The 16,878-nt window shown below is 35.1% G+C and overlaps 1 protein-coding gene across 1 annotated transcript; it reads right to left on the bottom strand.

Moving 5' to 3' along the window:
- Positions 1-5,727: 5,727 nt before the first annotated feature.
- Positions 5,728-16,791, bottom strand: CSN4 (COP9 signalosome subunit 4). The gene is made up of 8 exons (XM_089637352.1): positions 16,560-16,791; positions 16,390-16,469; positions 16,039-16,294; positions 8,304-8,489; positions 7,553-7,671; positions 7,293-7,447; positions 6,774-6,990; positions 5,728-5,986 (listed from the first exon to the last, which is right to left on the bottom strand). Exons 1-8 carry the CDS (start codon positions 16,640-16,642, stop codon positions 5,853-5,855), a joined length of 1,230 nt encoding a protein of 409 aa, XP_089493478.1. The 5' UTR covers positions 16,643-16,791; the 3' UTR covers positions 5,728-5,852.
- Positions 16,792-16,878: the final 87 nt, after the last annotated feature.

Raw genomic sequence — 16,878 nt, 5'->3', positions numbered from 1 at the left:
AAATGAAAAAAAACTAAAACTAAATAATATTGCACTGCCTTCCATAGCTAAAATCCTCATGGCTCCAAGCCTCAGTGTGGACTGAGCTTTTTCTTTATCCTCACCTTTATAATACTATAATATCTTGGAAATCGATTTAGGTAGAACAGTGATGCACAACCTATTTAACAGAAGTGCAAATTATTTACAGGCGAATTGTAGATTTTGAGAATTAAAAAATATTGTACTGTTTGTTTAGTATTCAAAAGTGCCAAACAAAAACTAGAGCACTTTAATTTAGTGTTTCTCCTTTATGTCATGTCAATAAAAAATAATTTATAAAATTATTTCAACTTTTAAAAATATTTATTAACACTCCCGGGTTACGAATAGCCTGACAGTATTTGAATTTGTCTTACTGTCATCATAATAAGCTGAAAATGTTGCTTGAGCAATGAATGTTTTCGCTATGCAGAGGATTGAACCCGCAGCGTCTGATTAAGAACCTGGCGCTTTGGACACCTCAACCATATAACCAATCTAGTAAGTTAAGTATTTTTCTAGTATTTGTTTTTGTTTTAACTTATTTCCATACTTTTATCCCCTCAGGCCTCAGGGATATTCTGTCAGAATGTTGGAGTATTTCCACTTTGCAATAAAATCAAAATAAATGGAATATTTCTCAACACATCCAAAAACTGAAAACAGTTTTTGAAAGGTAATGAAATATACTTTCAAATTTTGTTATTAGAAAAAAACGTATATTTTTTAAAATATTAAAATTTTGAAGGCAAACCAAAAAAATAATAAAAATGGCTTACTTTGTTTTATAAAAAAAATTAATGATAATGAAAAAATATATTAAAACATACATATTTTATTAGAAAAATGTTTTACAAACGTTAAGGTCATCTTACTTTTTTTGTCATTTCATATAAAAATAATTAATAAAAAATTTACAATCAAAAAGACTCGTTTTTTTTTAAATAGTGGACATTTCAATTCTTCTGTAGTCGACTTCTAGATTTGAATACAAAGTGTGGTGTTTTTTTCTTTTAACACCATTTAGATCATATTTCTCACCACAACGATTTCTGTAAGAACATATGAGTTGTTCCCAAAAGTGAAAAAATTAACCTGAAGGGTTAAATATAAATATATAAATAAACTGAGTTCCAATATTATATATCCCCAGGAAATTTTCTTCTGTTCTACTTTGAAATTACAATCTAGTCTCCTAAAATGCTTGGTGACCAGCTCAGGTAAGCGGACTCCAACGGGTGGCCCGTTTGATAAATTCTCCTATCTTATTAAACAGATTGCAATCTTTAGAGCACCGGCGTCAGGTGGGAAAGCTGTCCTTCTTCTACCGGTATCTCAATGGAAGATGCTTCAAGCCACTAGCGTCATTGATCCCTTTGGCACCGGTGCAGTCAAAAAGCAAGCCAAATGCGCGCCCAACATTTGAACAGATTATTTTTATGATTCGTTCTTGAGCTCAACAGATCTGCTGTGGAATGATTTGCCGGTATCTGTGCTTACAACATGGGTCTCTTCAAGACCCAGATTCATTCCTTCTTTTCCTCAAATAGACCCTCCATACAGCATCCTCAAAGATGACACAGGCCTTGAGGGAAATTAATGTTGAGTTAATTTTTGTAAGTTTAGAAAGTTTCGTTTGAAGGAGAAACCCTGATATTAATAGTTTTCCACTGCAACGTTGCATGCACAGTGAGATTTGATTGATTGGCACGTAATAAATGGAGGTACTCTTGCCACTTCGCAAGTGAGGATTCATGTTTAGCAAGGAAAATTAATATTATTCTCTCCACTGCAAAGAGTATTTAAAAATATTTTTGCTGTTTGCTGACTTAATTATAGCTGACTTGATTATCTTCATTGATCTAGACTTCATTATCTTCATTGATGTTGACTTCATTATAGCCAGTTTTGCTGACATGATTGTTGCTGTCTTGATTATATCTGACTTTATTATTGCAGACTTCATTATAACCATAGAATAAAGAATAACAATAAAAGTGTCAGATACAAATTTGAATGGAAACAAATGTTCCATGTAACCCAATAGCCCAGCACTCCGTCTCAGTTAAACTCACCTGTCATAGAAGATTTCCATTCCATTTGAATTTCATAAACAATTTTGTATTGGAAATTTAAGCCTCGATTAGGCAAATAATGGCCTCTGTTGTCGAGTAGTAAGGCTCTCGACTAGCAAGCTGGAGGTTGCGGGTTCAAATCACGGCGTGCGAAAGTAAATTTTATTTAATTAATTTGTGTTACATCACAAATTACTCATATAAAATAATATATAGTATATTTTCAGTACGTTCCTGAGTGGAAGATACTCTCAGTATCGCCCTGGTGTAAGACCACCATTCAAAATTGAAACGTTGGTTGAAATGGCTTTGGCCGTGTTTGGTAACAGTATCTGAATAGCCAGATACTCCCCCACCTTCCTCCTCCCCACTACCTTTAGCTTCACATACAACAATTGGGGATGCCATATTCTCACTAGCTCCAGACGGTTGAGAGCAGTTGGGACACTTGTGCGGTTTCTCAAAAAAAAATAAAAAATTAAATTAAAAGAGATTCTCCTAGTGAGGTGTTAACAAAACTTGTGTAAACTGTATATAAAAATATAATAAAAAGAACGCAGCAAATTCGTACTACAAGAATTTACAATTCTCTGGTATGAACTTTATGGCAATTCACCCTAAATCCTCATTTAGGCAAAGACATTATTTGTACCCGGCTCCACTTCTATTTAATAGCCTTCCAGATCACATTAAGTCGTCAAATTCCTTGTGTACATTTAAAAAGAATGTTAAATTATTTGTGCTGGCCGAGGATTTCCAACATATTCTTTCATCTTTGTCCTTTTAAATTGTGGCATAATATGTTGTATATACAACTACATATCGTCGCATTAATTCGTAGACGGCATAACTCCAATTTTTTCGAAAATACGTTTTTAATGCCATCTGGTGTCCCGCATCGACTAGTAAAACTCGCAAATTTAAAAAAAAATTAACCTTTTAGATAAACACAAATTAGGAAACTGCGTAAAATCTTGGTGCCATTTTTACTCGCGAATACTTCGAAACTCCTTAATTCAGTATTGGCCGGTGAGCCGTGCACGCTTGTTGTGTTTTTGACAGAGGAAATTTATATACCGTGTAATAGTTTTACCGTGAAATTAACTGAGATAAGTTGATTAATCGATTTTGAACATTTTATAACCTTAATTTTAATTGTGAAGTCACGAATAGTGTTTTGTATCTGTAGTCTAAACTGACGTCTTCTGCACCGTGTGACGCTCTGCCGTAGCTCTCTTGTTTTATGTGCCTCTACGGTTGCGTTCACCGCTTTTACAGTGGTACCTGCTTATCACCACACGCCCTCCTGATGTCATCATCACTGCACGAATTGATTTAACTAACCCGGAGCCCTTCGCGTCCTACCTAATAGGTCGTTGTTCTGTGATTATCTCTTCTTCAAGGTCACCATCTCTTTGCAAGTGGATCTCCTCCTGATGCATATCCGGATCCGGTTCTTCACTGTCCTCTTCAAACAAACCCAAAATATTGACGGTGGAACGTGCGGCAATTCCATCTCGTCTCTCCTCAGACACAGTCCGTTCCCTGTCAGGCATCTTCCGCGGGTCAAGCACATGTCTTGGTATGCCATCTACTTCGATGTTGTTGACTGAAGTAAGTCCTGTCACCCTTCCATGCACGATGTGCATCTCCCATCTACTGGCTTAACCGCAAGAAGATCGCCCACTTAGAACTCAGTCAATACTTCCTCTTCTATATTTACTTGCGCAGAAGGGTGTCTCCACGAGTAAGTGTGAACTATACTAGACAGCGCAACACCTTGATCATCCTGACTTTTTGCAGCCAAAGATTGTACCAAAACACTGCCTGCAGGGGATCGCTTCCACTTTTGGCTGCAGTTCTCTTTATTGTTTGATGATGTCGTTCAACTATACCGTTTCCAGCTGGTCGGTATGCCGCGCGAAATCTTTGACGAACATTCCATCTCTTACACTTATCTGTAACACTGTAGGAACAAAAGGCAGTACCATTGTCCATGAGAACTACTTTGGGCGGGCCTCTTTCCCGAAACACTTCTTCCAAATGTCTGATAATCGAAGCTGCATTATCTGACTCGATTTCCCGCCACACGGCAAATCTACTTGGACCGCAATCGATAAATGTGAGTAAACATTTCCTACCGAAATGAGTAACATCAACTGCCAAGCGACTCCAGGTTGTTACAACATTAAGATTACCCGCTTCATGGGATGATAGCGGAGGGTCAATTGTCCTGCATTGTATGCAGGAACGCACGCATCTATCGACGTCCTTTCTTCTCGCCTCGGGATCGACCAGCCGGGCAAGATGAAGCGTTCACTTTACTCCAAAGTGATGATGAGCATGAAGAGTTTCTACGCTTAAAGCACATGTTTGCTCACCAGTTCCACTTTCAAGTCTCTCCCACCTATCTTCACACTCTGAGTAGTCTCTTTCACAACGTTTCCTGTCATGGCTACTCTTTGCCCGGGTCTTGCAAACCCTAGTAAGTACATCAGTTTTATTTCTACAGGACTCTACAAGGGTGATCGACAATGTCAGATCAAATTCTTCTACAATCTCCTTCATCAACCCCAAGCGTCACTTAGCGAGCATCTCTGACACGACTACTCCCGGTCAGTGTAGATCTCACCCAGCACAAAACCGTCGCCGAATCTGTAATGATCTCCAGAGTTTGAAGATTTCACTTGAGAGTCAGATTTAATCCCTTAAGGAAGGAAAAGTACCAGCATTTACAAGACTTAAAACAGACATTAGAAAAGGATTACCACTCATTTTACGATAACCTTCCGCATCATTAAAATCATTAAAATGCATCTAAATAGACTGCCTCGACATATACATACATTGTTGTGTTTTATTTTGTGAATTTAAAATTCCTATCTCCCAAATTTTCCGCTAGGTTGTTCATAAAACTGTTCGCAGAAAAGTATGTATCTTTTGTAAAATACGTATCTCCATTCTCGGTTTTTATGTAAACTTCCTAACTCCGATTTGAAATAGAAAGCCTTAACTTACAAAAGTTTAATGATTGAAAATAAATTTCGAAATATATTATATGTTCGAAACATAAATAAAAAGAATGAGCCGTTTTTAATTTTTTTTCACTACGAGGTTTTTTGTGCCTCCTGTAAAATTTTACATGTGGTGGTTACACATTCTACGAATTAATGCGACGATATGTATATTTTTTGCTTGGGCTTTTTTTTTAGTCTTGTCCTATTGAAGTTAAAAATTCTAATGTAAAGAAACAATAAACAATAAAATAAAAATATTTAAACTATTTCTATCATTTTGCCTAAATAAAATTGTTAATTACTTTTTAAAAAATGTGAGCTTAAACTACTAAAAATTATATTTTTTCATTAGAAATGTATGAATACATATTATAAGAAACAACTTCATGAATGAAGATTTTCTGTGACAGTTTCCCTTGATAAATTTTTTTTTTTCCTATAAAATTATACACAAAACAAATTTTAAAACACACCTTTGGCAAGTAATTTTTATGCCTGTTACCTAATTTTGTGGTGATTATAAGGCACAGTAAGAATTTACACATGTTTGACTTGCATACTCCTCTTAATGGTGAGAAAGACACAGAATACACGCACTACTTTAATATATCCACTATTTATTTACCAAAATTACAAAGACAAGAAAGAAAACAATAGATAGGTATAAAAAAGTAACTTTAAGCAACATTTTAATAAAAAATAGTAGAGTTATTTTAAATTTGGCTTTAAATAATTTTTTTCACTGAATCATCTGCTCCTCCATTACGGTGGCCATCCACTCAGGCTCCTTGGCGGTGATTTTGTCGATAATGCTGTTCACCTGGTAACACAGGCTCTGGATCTGCCGGTCCCACTGTGGGAGGACTTCGCGGGCTGAAAATACAACGATATATTAACCTTATCTGGGCGGCTGTCGCACATGTGATCCATCAGTGGCTATCTCCGAATGTGGATGTCGCATATATGATCCACGTGCAACTATCGCCGATCGCGGATGTCACGTACGTAATCCATCAGTGGCTATCTCACCACAGCGCCCCTGAGGTGATTTTTCACGAAAACAACGCTATATAAATTAGCCAAATATTATTATTATCATACCCGAATACGGTCGTCACATATGTGATCCATCGGCGGCTATCCCTGAACGCGGATGTCGCATATGAGATCCATCGTCGGCTATCGAGGAATAAGTCTATACCCGCAGGTATCTTACCCACCGGGCTATCGAGCCCCTCTCTTTATTTATATCCATTTTCGTTTAATAACATTTTGCACACTGATAAAAGACTAAACAGAAAACAATGTATACATAAAAATTATGCTTTCCGACGAATCAAAAGTATATAATATATATATATATATATTACATAATAATGGCTTAATTCCTAAATATTGCGTCTCCGTGAAACCATTATAACGAGAAAAAAATTTCAATTTCAAATTTAATTTTAACGCATGGGTTTTTAAAGTCCAGTTAGTAACTCATTTTCGCCAAAAAAAGTGGAGATGTCTTGACTTTAATTCATCTATGATTCATATTGATAATTTAATACAGTAATAATAATAATTATTACATAAATTAAGGTATAAAATTTACAAGGCGCTCTTTATGAATCGTAAAATTGAATTAGAACTAAATATAATTTTTCAAACTTACTTTCGAAATGGACTATTGAATCAATCTGATCAATGTAGCCATTCATTCGTCCTTCTGTGATCATTTGACTGGCAATCCTTTCAGCTTTAGCGGGGGGTATCTCAAGCAACGCTCCCAGCTCCTCAAACGTGATGTTATTGTACAGCTTACTGGCTGACAACAAGTTGTGCTCAAATACAGCTCGATCCAATATTGGGGACCCATCTACCGTACTAGCCTGAGAAGAATATCATGAGCATTAATGTTATTTCTTTCTTCGTCTTCGGACCTGATTGACAAAGACAGCGAGATTAATCTCCAGCTGTCAAAAATATGAAAACATTTTGAACTAATCTGACAATATTTGAAAATCTCCTACTACCACCACAGTAAGCAAAAAAATTTGCTTGTGTTGTGATGAAGGACTTAGCCAGCCGAGGAATTGAACACACTAAGCCTGGTGTGACCCAAACGCGATTTCAACTCAGCCACTGACCAGTCAAATTGAAAATAATTTATGCATGTGTGGATTTAAATTACCTTTTGATGAGTTTGCATCAGGGCCTCAAATTCCTGCAGCTCTGATCTCCGGATAATTCTATCCAGATACATTTTCTCAAGGATCGAATAAGCAGGAAGTTGCTGGCATCTTTCATCTTTGAATAATGTTGCAAGCATGCGAGACCTTTGTTGCCCTTTTAAACAAAATATTGCATAATATTATAATAACATATGTCTAATTAAGCACTTGGTAATAAATAAAAATCTGTCTGTTTTATTATACACGGTGAAATTCTTACCAGCTGATGCCAGAACTGTGCAAATAAGTGCATTACGAAGACATGTCATTCTTTCATCATCATGTATTATTGTACGATACGATAACTCGTTGTATCTTTGGGCAGCCTCTATGAATTTTCTAAAAAAATATAGCAGTTGATTATTAGATTATGAAACAAGTTCTGCGAAAGTATATTTGTATTTGAGCCTGGTTTGATTGTGAGAAACAATTTACTGTTGAGAGTTAGATTATTTTGGTAAAATAGAAAAAAAAAATTTGCTACACTATCGATTACATTTTTTTTAAATTTTCCAGTTGTATTTAAGTATTACTACAACAGAGCCTTGATAATCCGTTCTCGGGCTAGTCCAAACGTTGCCGTAATCTGAACTGCCAAACGACCACTCTCCCCTCATACCGAGACCGCTAATGCTATTTTTTTCTGTAGTTACGTAAGAGCTCTTGCATCGTGTCCATGCTAACCTGTGCTGCATGTACGTCACTTGATGTTTTAGGTTGTAAACATGGTTCCTTTGCCAAAACGAAAACCTAAAACCCTAACCATAGTGCAAAACTGTGCTATATTAAGATGGGGTGTCTGCAAATTCACTTTTTCATAAATAAGGTGTAGACGTAATTTAATTTAATTTTTCTATCTAACATAATGTAATCTGAACGCTTCGCGAGTCATTCTTCATTAGATAGGATTATTAAGGCTCTAGTGTACATTAACAATTGCATTATTTCCTTGTTAAAATGAGATAACAAACCTTCTATAATCCAGTACACGCGCATAGCACACTTTGTAGTAGATTTGCAACTGTTCATTGGTACTTTCTGCCTGAAGAAGAGAGGCACGGTTAACAAAAGCCTCGGCCTGCACCGGGTCATCGTCTTCCAAGTACAAGCGAGCTATCTTCAAGTATGTCTCCAGTTTATAATCCACGGAGTATTGCCTGAAATTAGAACAACCAAAACCGAGATTATTCTTGGTAAATATACAGAAAATAGATATACGATTAACGCCTAGGTCCTCTGCCATATCTTGACATAAGGGCGGATTATTGCCGCTTTACAATAAAATCCAACATATCAAAAACTACTTTGAAAGATAATAAAACACACTTTCAAATTTTATTATCTTAATATACAAAAATACAGCCTGCGTATGTTTGCGCTCGCCCAACTCGAAAAGTGGTAGGTCGATATCGCTGAAAATTTGAAAGTTAGTTCTTGTTAGTGCCTGGAGTGTTTAGGGAGTTATTTGAAAGTTAGTTCTTGTTAGTGCCTGGAGTGTTTAGGGAGTTATTAGAAGAAGTCGGGGGCGTCCGAGGTATACTTAATGCAATATCTCTGCACCGGAATGAGATACAGAGTAGAATTAATGTCGATGTAATGTAGTTTTTAACAGTAACATTTTGATATACAATAGTGGATGGTGGAAGAAGTCGGAGACGCCCAAGAAAGACATTAGCAAAGCAAAACATTGCGGGGTCCACTAGTTATAAATAAATAAATTATTTTTTTTATATTCAAATTTTGAATGCAGCCATAGACATATGAATATTAGTAGACCTGCCCTAAGTGATTAAAAGCGTATTATTCCCCACTCCCCATACCGGTTCCATTGGAGCCGGCTGGGCTCGCGTATGGCCTCAAGTGAATTTAGAAAACGTGACGTCATCATTCTTGTGCGAACTATGGTCGAGGCATCATCGGTTCATTTTACGAAATAACACGGCAAAATGGTGGCTTGTGATATGAAAACTTGTAAATCTGGTCGAATGTAGCGATTCTCAAGTGTGCGCATCGTTGTTACTGGGAAGTAAATTATAAACACTTACTAAATACGTAAACAAAATATTTGACTCTGAAAATAGAAGAAATTTTTTTTGCCGAATTTGGACTTCGCAAATTTGTTCATAACGTGGCGAGTAATTTGCGCTCCCATGTAAAAATGTCCATTCATTCAAAAGCAGATTTTACTTTTAAGAACTAAATGGTGATATTATAATGCGAGATGCCTATATACTGTCAGATTGATTTATTGACGAATCACAGTCAGCTTTACCCCCTTCGTTCTTCAACAGTTGATTTTACCAGACGCGGCCCGTGACTGTAATTACCAGCAGTGCATTTCACTTTTAAAATGTACCTAGTCTGTAATTTAGGTGGAGCAAATTAAGAATGGGAACACCTACTGCAATTCATTCTATCTTCTAAGTTATATTTGTAAAATAACTGATTAAATAATACAAAATTATCTTGAAAATAAAGGACACTCATTCATCGTTGAAAATATAGCGAAACCGTTTGATTTCACCGCGAACGAGTTCCAATGTGTTAATGTTGTTGCGTTAACATTGAACATTAGTATTTCTAAGCGAATCCATTCCAAACGCATTGGATTACGCATGATCAAAGTGATGCAAAATTCACTCGCCGTCAAAGCACTTCGATAATGCACGGATGGGTTATGTATCTGCACTGCTCTAACACGTAATTTGACGTTAATAGTGTAATCTGTCTCGCCCATGTCACCGTTTCGGCTACTTCGGGCTGTCTCGATACCGCCCGACGCTGTTTTAGTAGTATGGTAAAAGTTGGTTTTGTGCATATCGGGGTATGCACGACCGTTTGCTTTTGCGCGGGATTTTTTTTACTAGAAGATAGCTCAAATAATGACCTGACGGGAATTACGAATTTCTTACATCGATCACTGGGGCACAGATGTCGTTGTAATTTGTTATGTGGAGATTGAAGACAAGCAGTGCAATGCACAAATGCACGTACCAAGGAACCGCCTCTGGATTTTACCCCTCACCTTTAATTTCTAGTCTATATATTCTTATGTCTGTGAATGCAGCATAAGAAAAAATTTAAATGGCCCACCTTACCTTTTTTGTAACTAAAATTAATGATAATGAAAAAATATATAAAAAATCATGCATTTTATTAGACAAATGTATTGAAAATGTTACTGTCACCTCACTTTTTTGTCATTGCATACAAAAATAATTAATAAAAAATTCACAAAGTTTCATAATTTTTTTTATTTCTGTGCGACAAAACGATTTCTATTATACGACCATACTATTTCTGTGAGACCATATGAGTTGTTCCCAAAAGCAAACAAATTAGACTAAAGGGTTAATACACACATTTTATTTTTAAAACACTTTGTATCACATATGTTAGACAATAATGAGAAGTATTTTATTTTCTGGAAATGGAAAATAATGCATTTTATTAGCTATTTTGTTAATTTTACAAATTTTCTTGATGCCATGTTATGAAATAATAATAGTAAAAATAGTTTATTTTTTGATAAATCCCGAACTAAATACCTAAGAACCTATTTTAGAATCTTAGGTTCGTATTTTGGGTTAAATAAGAGAAGAAAATTTACCTTAAAACTTTTGCATCAATAACAATGGCCGCCAAGTGAACAAGTTTTTTACTTTATTTATTTTCATTTCTTTACATATATTATACATAATAATAGACAGTAAATAATAACATAATATATATTACCAAAATTGTATACACAAGAAATGAAAACCCACTAAGGCACTGCCTGAGGGCCCGTTCCCACTTCCGTTTTCAAATCGGGGGCGGGTCCCGTTTTCAAAACGGACGGCCAATGGCCCTGTTCACACTACCGTTTTAAAAACGGACCATACTCTACGAAAAAAAATAATTGTCGATTCACCAAAAACATGTTATTTGCTCATTATTCAGTAATGGTGCGCAATGGACGACGATGAAGCTCTTGTTGTCATGTGGTACTTATTAAATAGAAGGAAAAAAGTGAAAAGAAAATTTTGAGTACACCCAATCATAGCCGAATGATTTTCTGTAGGAATTTTCCAAGTGTTAATTGGTGAGTTAAGAAGTGATGAACTAAAGTTCTTTAATTATTTTAGAATAATAATGAATGGATTATTTATATAGCGCCGTTTTCACCATGAAAAATCACCTCAAGGGCGCTTAATGGCTTAAGAGAATGTCTATCACTTCCTTTAACCATCTACTGGAATGAGTTTCAGAGAGCTTAACATATCAAAATACAAAATTGAGAAAGTGCATTTGTCCTGAAGAAAGGCTATCGATATTTTAAAGTAAGAAAACAATAAACACTCAAATATTTTTTATTATGTGTTTATTTAACTAATACGCTCTTCCGTGCATCTCATTAAAGCTTTAAAATTTAAAAAAAAGTAAACTTAAATAAAATAACATAAAAATTTTGATGTACAAAAGTTGTGTACACCAAGTGTTTTGTTTTTATTTAGTTAAAGATAAAATATTACCATACTCTTTCTTCGACCAGTGGTATTAAATTTTCGGGATTTATTTCCTTATCCATTATTGTAGTTTTGATTTATTTACTTAACAAAATAACCAAATACAAGCACGCAGTGTGCCTGCTTCCTTGCGACAGGGAGCGGGCGGGGAGGGGTCGGGGTTTGGCGGGGACTCTGCCGGAACGACTGGACGGCAAGTGTGAACAGCTCCATACAACACTATGAGCGAGCGTGTGCCGACACGATTTGAAAACGGACGCGCTGCGTAGGCGAGCCATCCGACAAAAAATGTCGGATCCGTTTTCAAATCGTGTCGGACAAGTGTGAACAGCTCCATACATCCACTACAGCCACTAGGGCATCCGATTTTAAAACGGGACCCGCCCCCGATTTGAAAACGGAAGTGGGAACGGGCCCTGAGTGTGGGTAATATAAAACCATTACTATATTTCAAGTACCTAAGTATAATATATATAAGTAGAAAAAGTTTTTTTTTGTTTATAGTTATTATAAAAGTAAAGAGAAAACATTATGTACAATATGCCAAAACCTAAACTCGTATAAAATAAATGTCAAAAACTGGGTAAAAAAGTATCTGGAAGTGAGAGAATTTTTTCTATAAGTTATACGAATATGATACCTATATATATGATAATATGTTACCATCTAAATTTAAAAAAAAAAAGAAAAGTTTAACTTCTTTTGAACTCTTTTTTTATTAAAATAACCAAATGTACTATATGATTTTTTTTTCTTTATTCTTATCTCTTTTTTCATTTAAACCATAGATAATATAACCACCACTGTTTTAATTTTCACCTTATAATGCCCACGCACAGGCTTCGCCTTTGTGGGATTTTTTTGTTACTCCTTGTATTTTGTATAATTGTATATGTAACTGTATGTATCAAAAAAAATGACAATAAATTTAAAAAAAAAAAAAAAAAAAAAAATAGTTTATAAAGTTTCAGCAAGTGAGTTGTAGAAAGGATCAATAAATTTATATAAAAAGTTTCAATATCTGCGTCATTCAGCCATAATTTTACCTCCTTAACATATTCTATTGTTTTATTTATCATTTGAGTTTGTAGTGGTAGAAGGTTAAATGTACGAGGACCAATGAAACTGCTATGTGTCTGCATTAATTTAGTATTTGTTTGGGGGGTGTAAAATATATTATTTGTTCTTTTGCTCATTCTGTTTTCATTTATTTTGAAATTATTTTTGTTTTTAAATAAATATTTCATTGTTTGTAATATAAATAATTTACGAATGCTAAATAATTTAGATTCTTTGTATAATAGGTCGGTCGAGAATGTTTTATTTTTGTTATATATGACTTTAATTATGTGTTTTTGAATTATTTGTAGGGGCTTAATAAATGTATCAGGTGCACCACCCCATCCTATTATGCCATAAGTGATTGCAGATTGCACCAGGGAGAAGTAGATCATTTTCAATTTTTCAGCGTTTAAAATTTCCTTGAGTCTATAAAATATGTAGGTAAGATATCTTAGTTTAGAAGTGGTTTGATTAATATGTGATTTACAATTTAGATTAATATCTATTGATACTCCTAAATATTTTATATTTTTGACATTAGCGAGTTCGTTGCACAGGAAGCACATTTCTTGATTGCAAGTTGTATTATGGATTCTAATTTTAAGGTTGTCTTTTGGTTTGTTTTTTATGTTTTTGTAAAAAGGTAAGTAAAATGTTTTGCTGTAGTTTAAGACAAGTTTGTTGTATTTTAACCATTTTGAAACAACTGAAATACATTCAGTTGCTTTCGAAAAAGTTTCTGTCCAATTATTACCATCCACTATTATTGCCGTGTCATCGGCGTAAGAAACAATCTTACCAGGGATGACAAAATTACATAAATCATTTATATAAATTAAGAATAAAATCGGGCCAAGCACAGTTCCCTGCGGAACTCCGTTTTTTATCTGTGTCTCTGAACTATAATTATTCCCAATTTTAGTTTTTTGTGTTCTGTCTTTAAGATAGTTTGATAGTAGTTTTAGTGTGTCTTTTTTGAAGCCCAGTCGAGTTATTTTTTTAATGAGTAAATTATGATTAACGGTGTCGAAAGCTTTTCTTAAATCTAGGAATATGGCAAGACATTTCTTTTTTTTTATCGATAGATGTGTAAATATTTTTTGTCAATTCATATATGGCATCCTCAGTGCTTAGATCTTTACGAAAGCCGTATTGGTTTTTCGATAGAATTTTATATTTTTCTAAGTGTTCAATGACTCTAGATTTGATGCATTTTTCGAATATTTTTGATAGGTTTGAAACAAGGGATATTGGTCTGTAATTGTCTAATTTATGCGTATCCCCAGATTTATAAATAGGTATTATAGTGGAGATTTTAAATTGTTCTGGAAAATGACCATATTTGAGGCATATATTAAAAATATGTTGTAATGGAGTTAAGACATGTTGTTTTATTTTTTTTAATGCATCACATGATAGTCCATCATTTCCCTTAGAGTTGGATGGTTTTAGGCTATCAATATATTTTTTTTATTTCATTAAATGTAATAGGAGAAAAATATTCTATAGAGTTAATTGAATCGTTATTAGAATCTAATTGAGGAGATGTCTCCATATAATCATCATTAACATTAATGCCAGAAGATTGAAGTACCTCGTCTACTATATTTGTAAAGAAGTTATTAAAACATTCTGCAATGGTCAATTTGTTAGTTATTATTTCATTATTTATTTTAACCTCATTTACAATATTTGAAGACATAATTTTTTTGTTGGCAATTTCATTTATAATATTCCAAGTTTTTTTAGTATTATTTTTAGCATTTTCAATTTGTTCACAATAGTATTTCTTTTTGCAGTTTCGTATCAGTCTATTTAGTAAGTTTCGGTACATTAGATATTTTGTTTTCAGATAAGGCATTGTTCTGATATTATTATTTTGGCAATCCATTTGATATTTTAACATTTCTCTATACAATTTATCCCTTTGTTTAATTGATATAATTAATCCAACTGTAATCCAAGGTTTAATTTTTTTATATTTTTTGTTAGTGACAACTATTTTACTTTCACTTTTTAGAATATAATCTCTAAGAGTATTATAGAAATTCCCTAATGCTAAATGTGGATTTTCTATTGATATTACATTTTCCCAGTTTTCTGACTGAAGTAAAGAGTTTAGAGTTTTATAATCAATGTCTACTTTTTCTAGAGTTACGGAATTTCGGTTTAAAGGTGTATTTTTGAAATGGTGTCCATAAAAGGTCGGGTGATATTAGTTTCGAGAATTGAAGAGATAATATTGAAATATTAAAATGCATTTTTTTCCATTTGCAGAAGCTGAAATATTTACTTCTCATTATTATCTCACTGCAATGAAGTGTTTTTTATTCAAAAAATTGCATATGAAGCATGTCCCTATTTGCTGTATATTTACCTAATTTTTAATTAACCTGTGGTGGTACGCCACTACACCAAGCGCCAAGGTACCACGCCGTCATAGAAACATTCTGGAAAGTTCGGCCGTTGACTAGGTTGTTTGGGAATATCTGCCATAGCAACCAAAATGTTCGAGAAGCTTCTTCACCTTATAAAAGCGACAGCGGGAAGGAACTTGACGGTCAGTCATGAATTAGCAGTTCGCCAGTCATCAATCAGCAATCCACTGCGCTACACACCCCGGCTCTGCACGGACTACAAATCATTATGGACTCTTCGGGATCACATCAGCGCCCTGGCCCCGGCTAACATTCCTGGCCAGCGCTGACCTCACACGCCTAGACCCTGCGACCACTTCGCCGGTCTGCGCCTCGGTCCCGCGGCATCGTCGCCGGCCTGCATCTCCCGACCAGGTCCATCGCACCTTCGGCAACCTCCTTCACACTGAAGTACCCGGAGACTCCACATCTTCACCAGTGCTGCACGCATCCACGCGTCCGGTCTCCATCAGCGCGGTGTCGACTCACTGACCCGCGCTTCGACCACACCATCGCCGTCATCGCCGTCTACACCTGGTGTCATCCTCATCGCTCCCAGTCATCTCCCAACTGCACAATTCTACTGAATCAGAATAAACGCTGTGTCACAACAACCTATCATCTTTTATTGTCTCGCTACTTGATCCCAAAAAACCTAAGGGTTTGGAAAGAACACAAATTACAATTTAATTTAAAATTATTTAGAAAAAGTAACATACTTTTGTCCCGTTTCAAGTGGAATTCCTACTAGAACATTAGCGGCTTCTTTCCAGTTGTGGTTTCTCTCATAAATGTCTGCGAGGTGTTGCCTTATGCTGGCCACTTGCTCTTCAAAGGATATCACTCGAGGTTGAACTTTATCTAGTGTGTAGTGAGACACTTCCTTAGATACATCATCGGGCAATAGAGTGAGATGAGTACTCACGTCTGTCAGAAGTTGTCTGGATATTACTAGACTGACATTTTCATTAACAACTGAAACAAAGAGGTGTACCGTTGATACTTACACAGCTACGCAAATGTAACAAAACTGTAAAATTACATATAAATACGCAGAAACACCAACTCACTTGCTTCAATGAACACTTTTAGTGTCTCTGTCAGCTCTTCAAAGGGATTGTCTAGTAAATCTATTAGAATATTTCGGTACCTGAAAATTAACAAAAGAAATTAAGAAGTTTAATTTAATATGGTGTTCAGTATAAAATAATTTGTGACAGGAAGCTGAATAAATGCGTACTTCTCCGCTTGATCCTTATGCGAACTGCAGGATGTCCCCAACTCATTGAGACTCTGACGAACATTAGCAAGGGACATAGGCATTTTCGAGTATTGCTAAAAAGTACAGAAACCCAAAAATTATAACAATTAAAGAAATAGAAATAGCCTTTAAAACCCGCCGTATTACGACAAGATTCGGTATTCGGTGTACAAAATTCGAGAAATTTGATTTGACAGTCGGTAAAATCATAGATAAGAGCAAAAACAAACTAGATCAAAATCTCATGATCAATGATCACTGATCAGTGACGGAAAGTGATAATCGAGACATCAAAAGC

This window comes from Hesperophylax consimilis, chromosome 1, assembly GCF_061612785.1.
Source record: "Hesperophylax consimilis isolate HC1 chromosome 1, BYU_Hcon_1.0, whole genome shotgun sequence".
NCBI lineage: Eukaryota > Metazoa > Arthropoda > Insecta > Trichoptera > Limnephilidae > Hesperophylax > Hesperophylax consimilis.
This window is presented reverse-complemented; position numbering and strand designations above follow the sequence as displayed.

What these genes read in the sequence shown, in the direction of transcription:
- CSN4 (XM_089637352.1), bottom strand. Translation starts at nt 16,642, where the DNA reads ATGCCTATGTCCCTTGCTAATGTTCGTCAGAGTCTCAATGAGTTGGGG. An exon ending in TGATGCAAACTCATCAAAAG is followed by an intron (nt 6,991 to 7,292) that starts GTAATTTAAATC and finishes TATTCTTCTCAG; the next exon opens with GCTAGTACGGTAGATGGGTC. An exon ending in TTCAATAGTCCATTTCGAAA is followed by an intron (nt 5,987 to 6,773) that starts GTAAGTTTGAAA and finishes TTGTATTTTCAG; the next exon opens with CCCGCGAAGTCCTCCCACAG.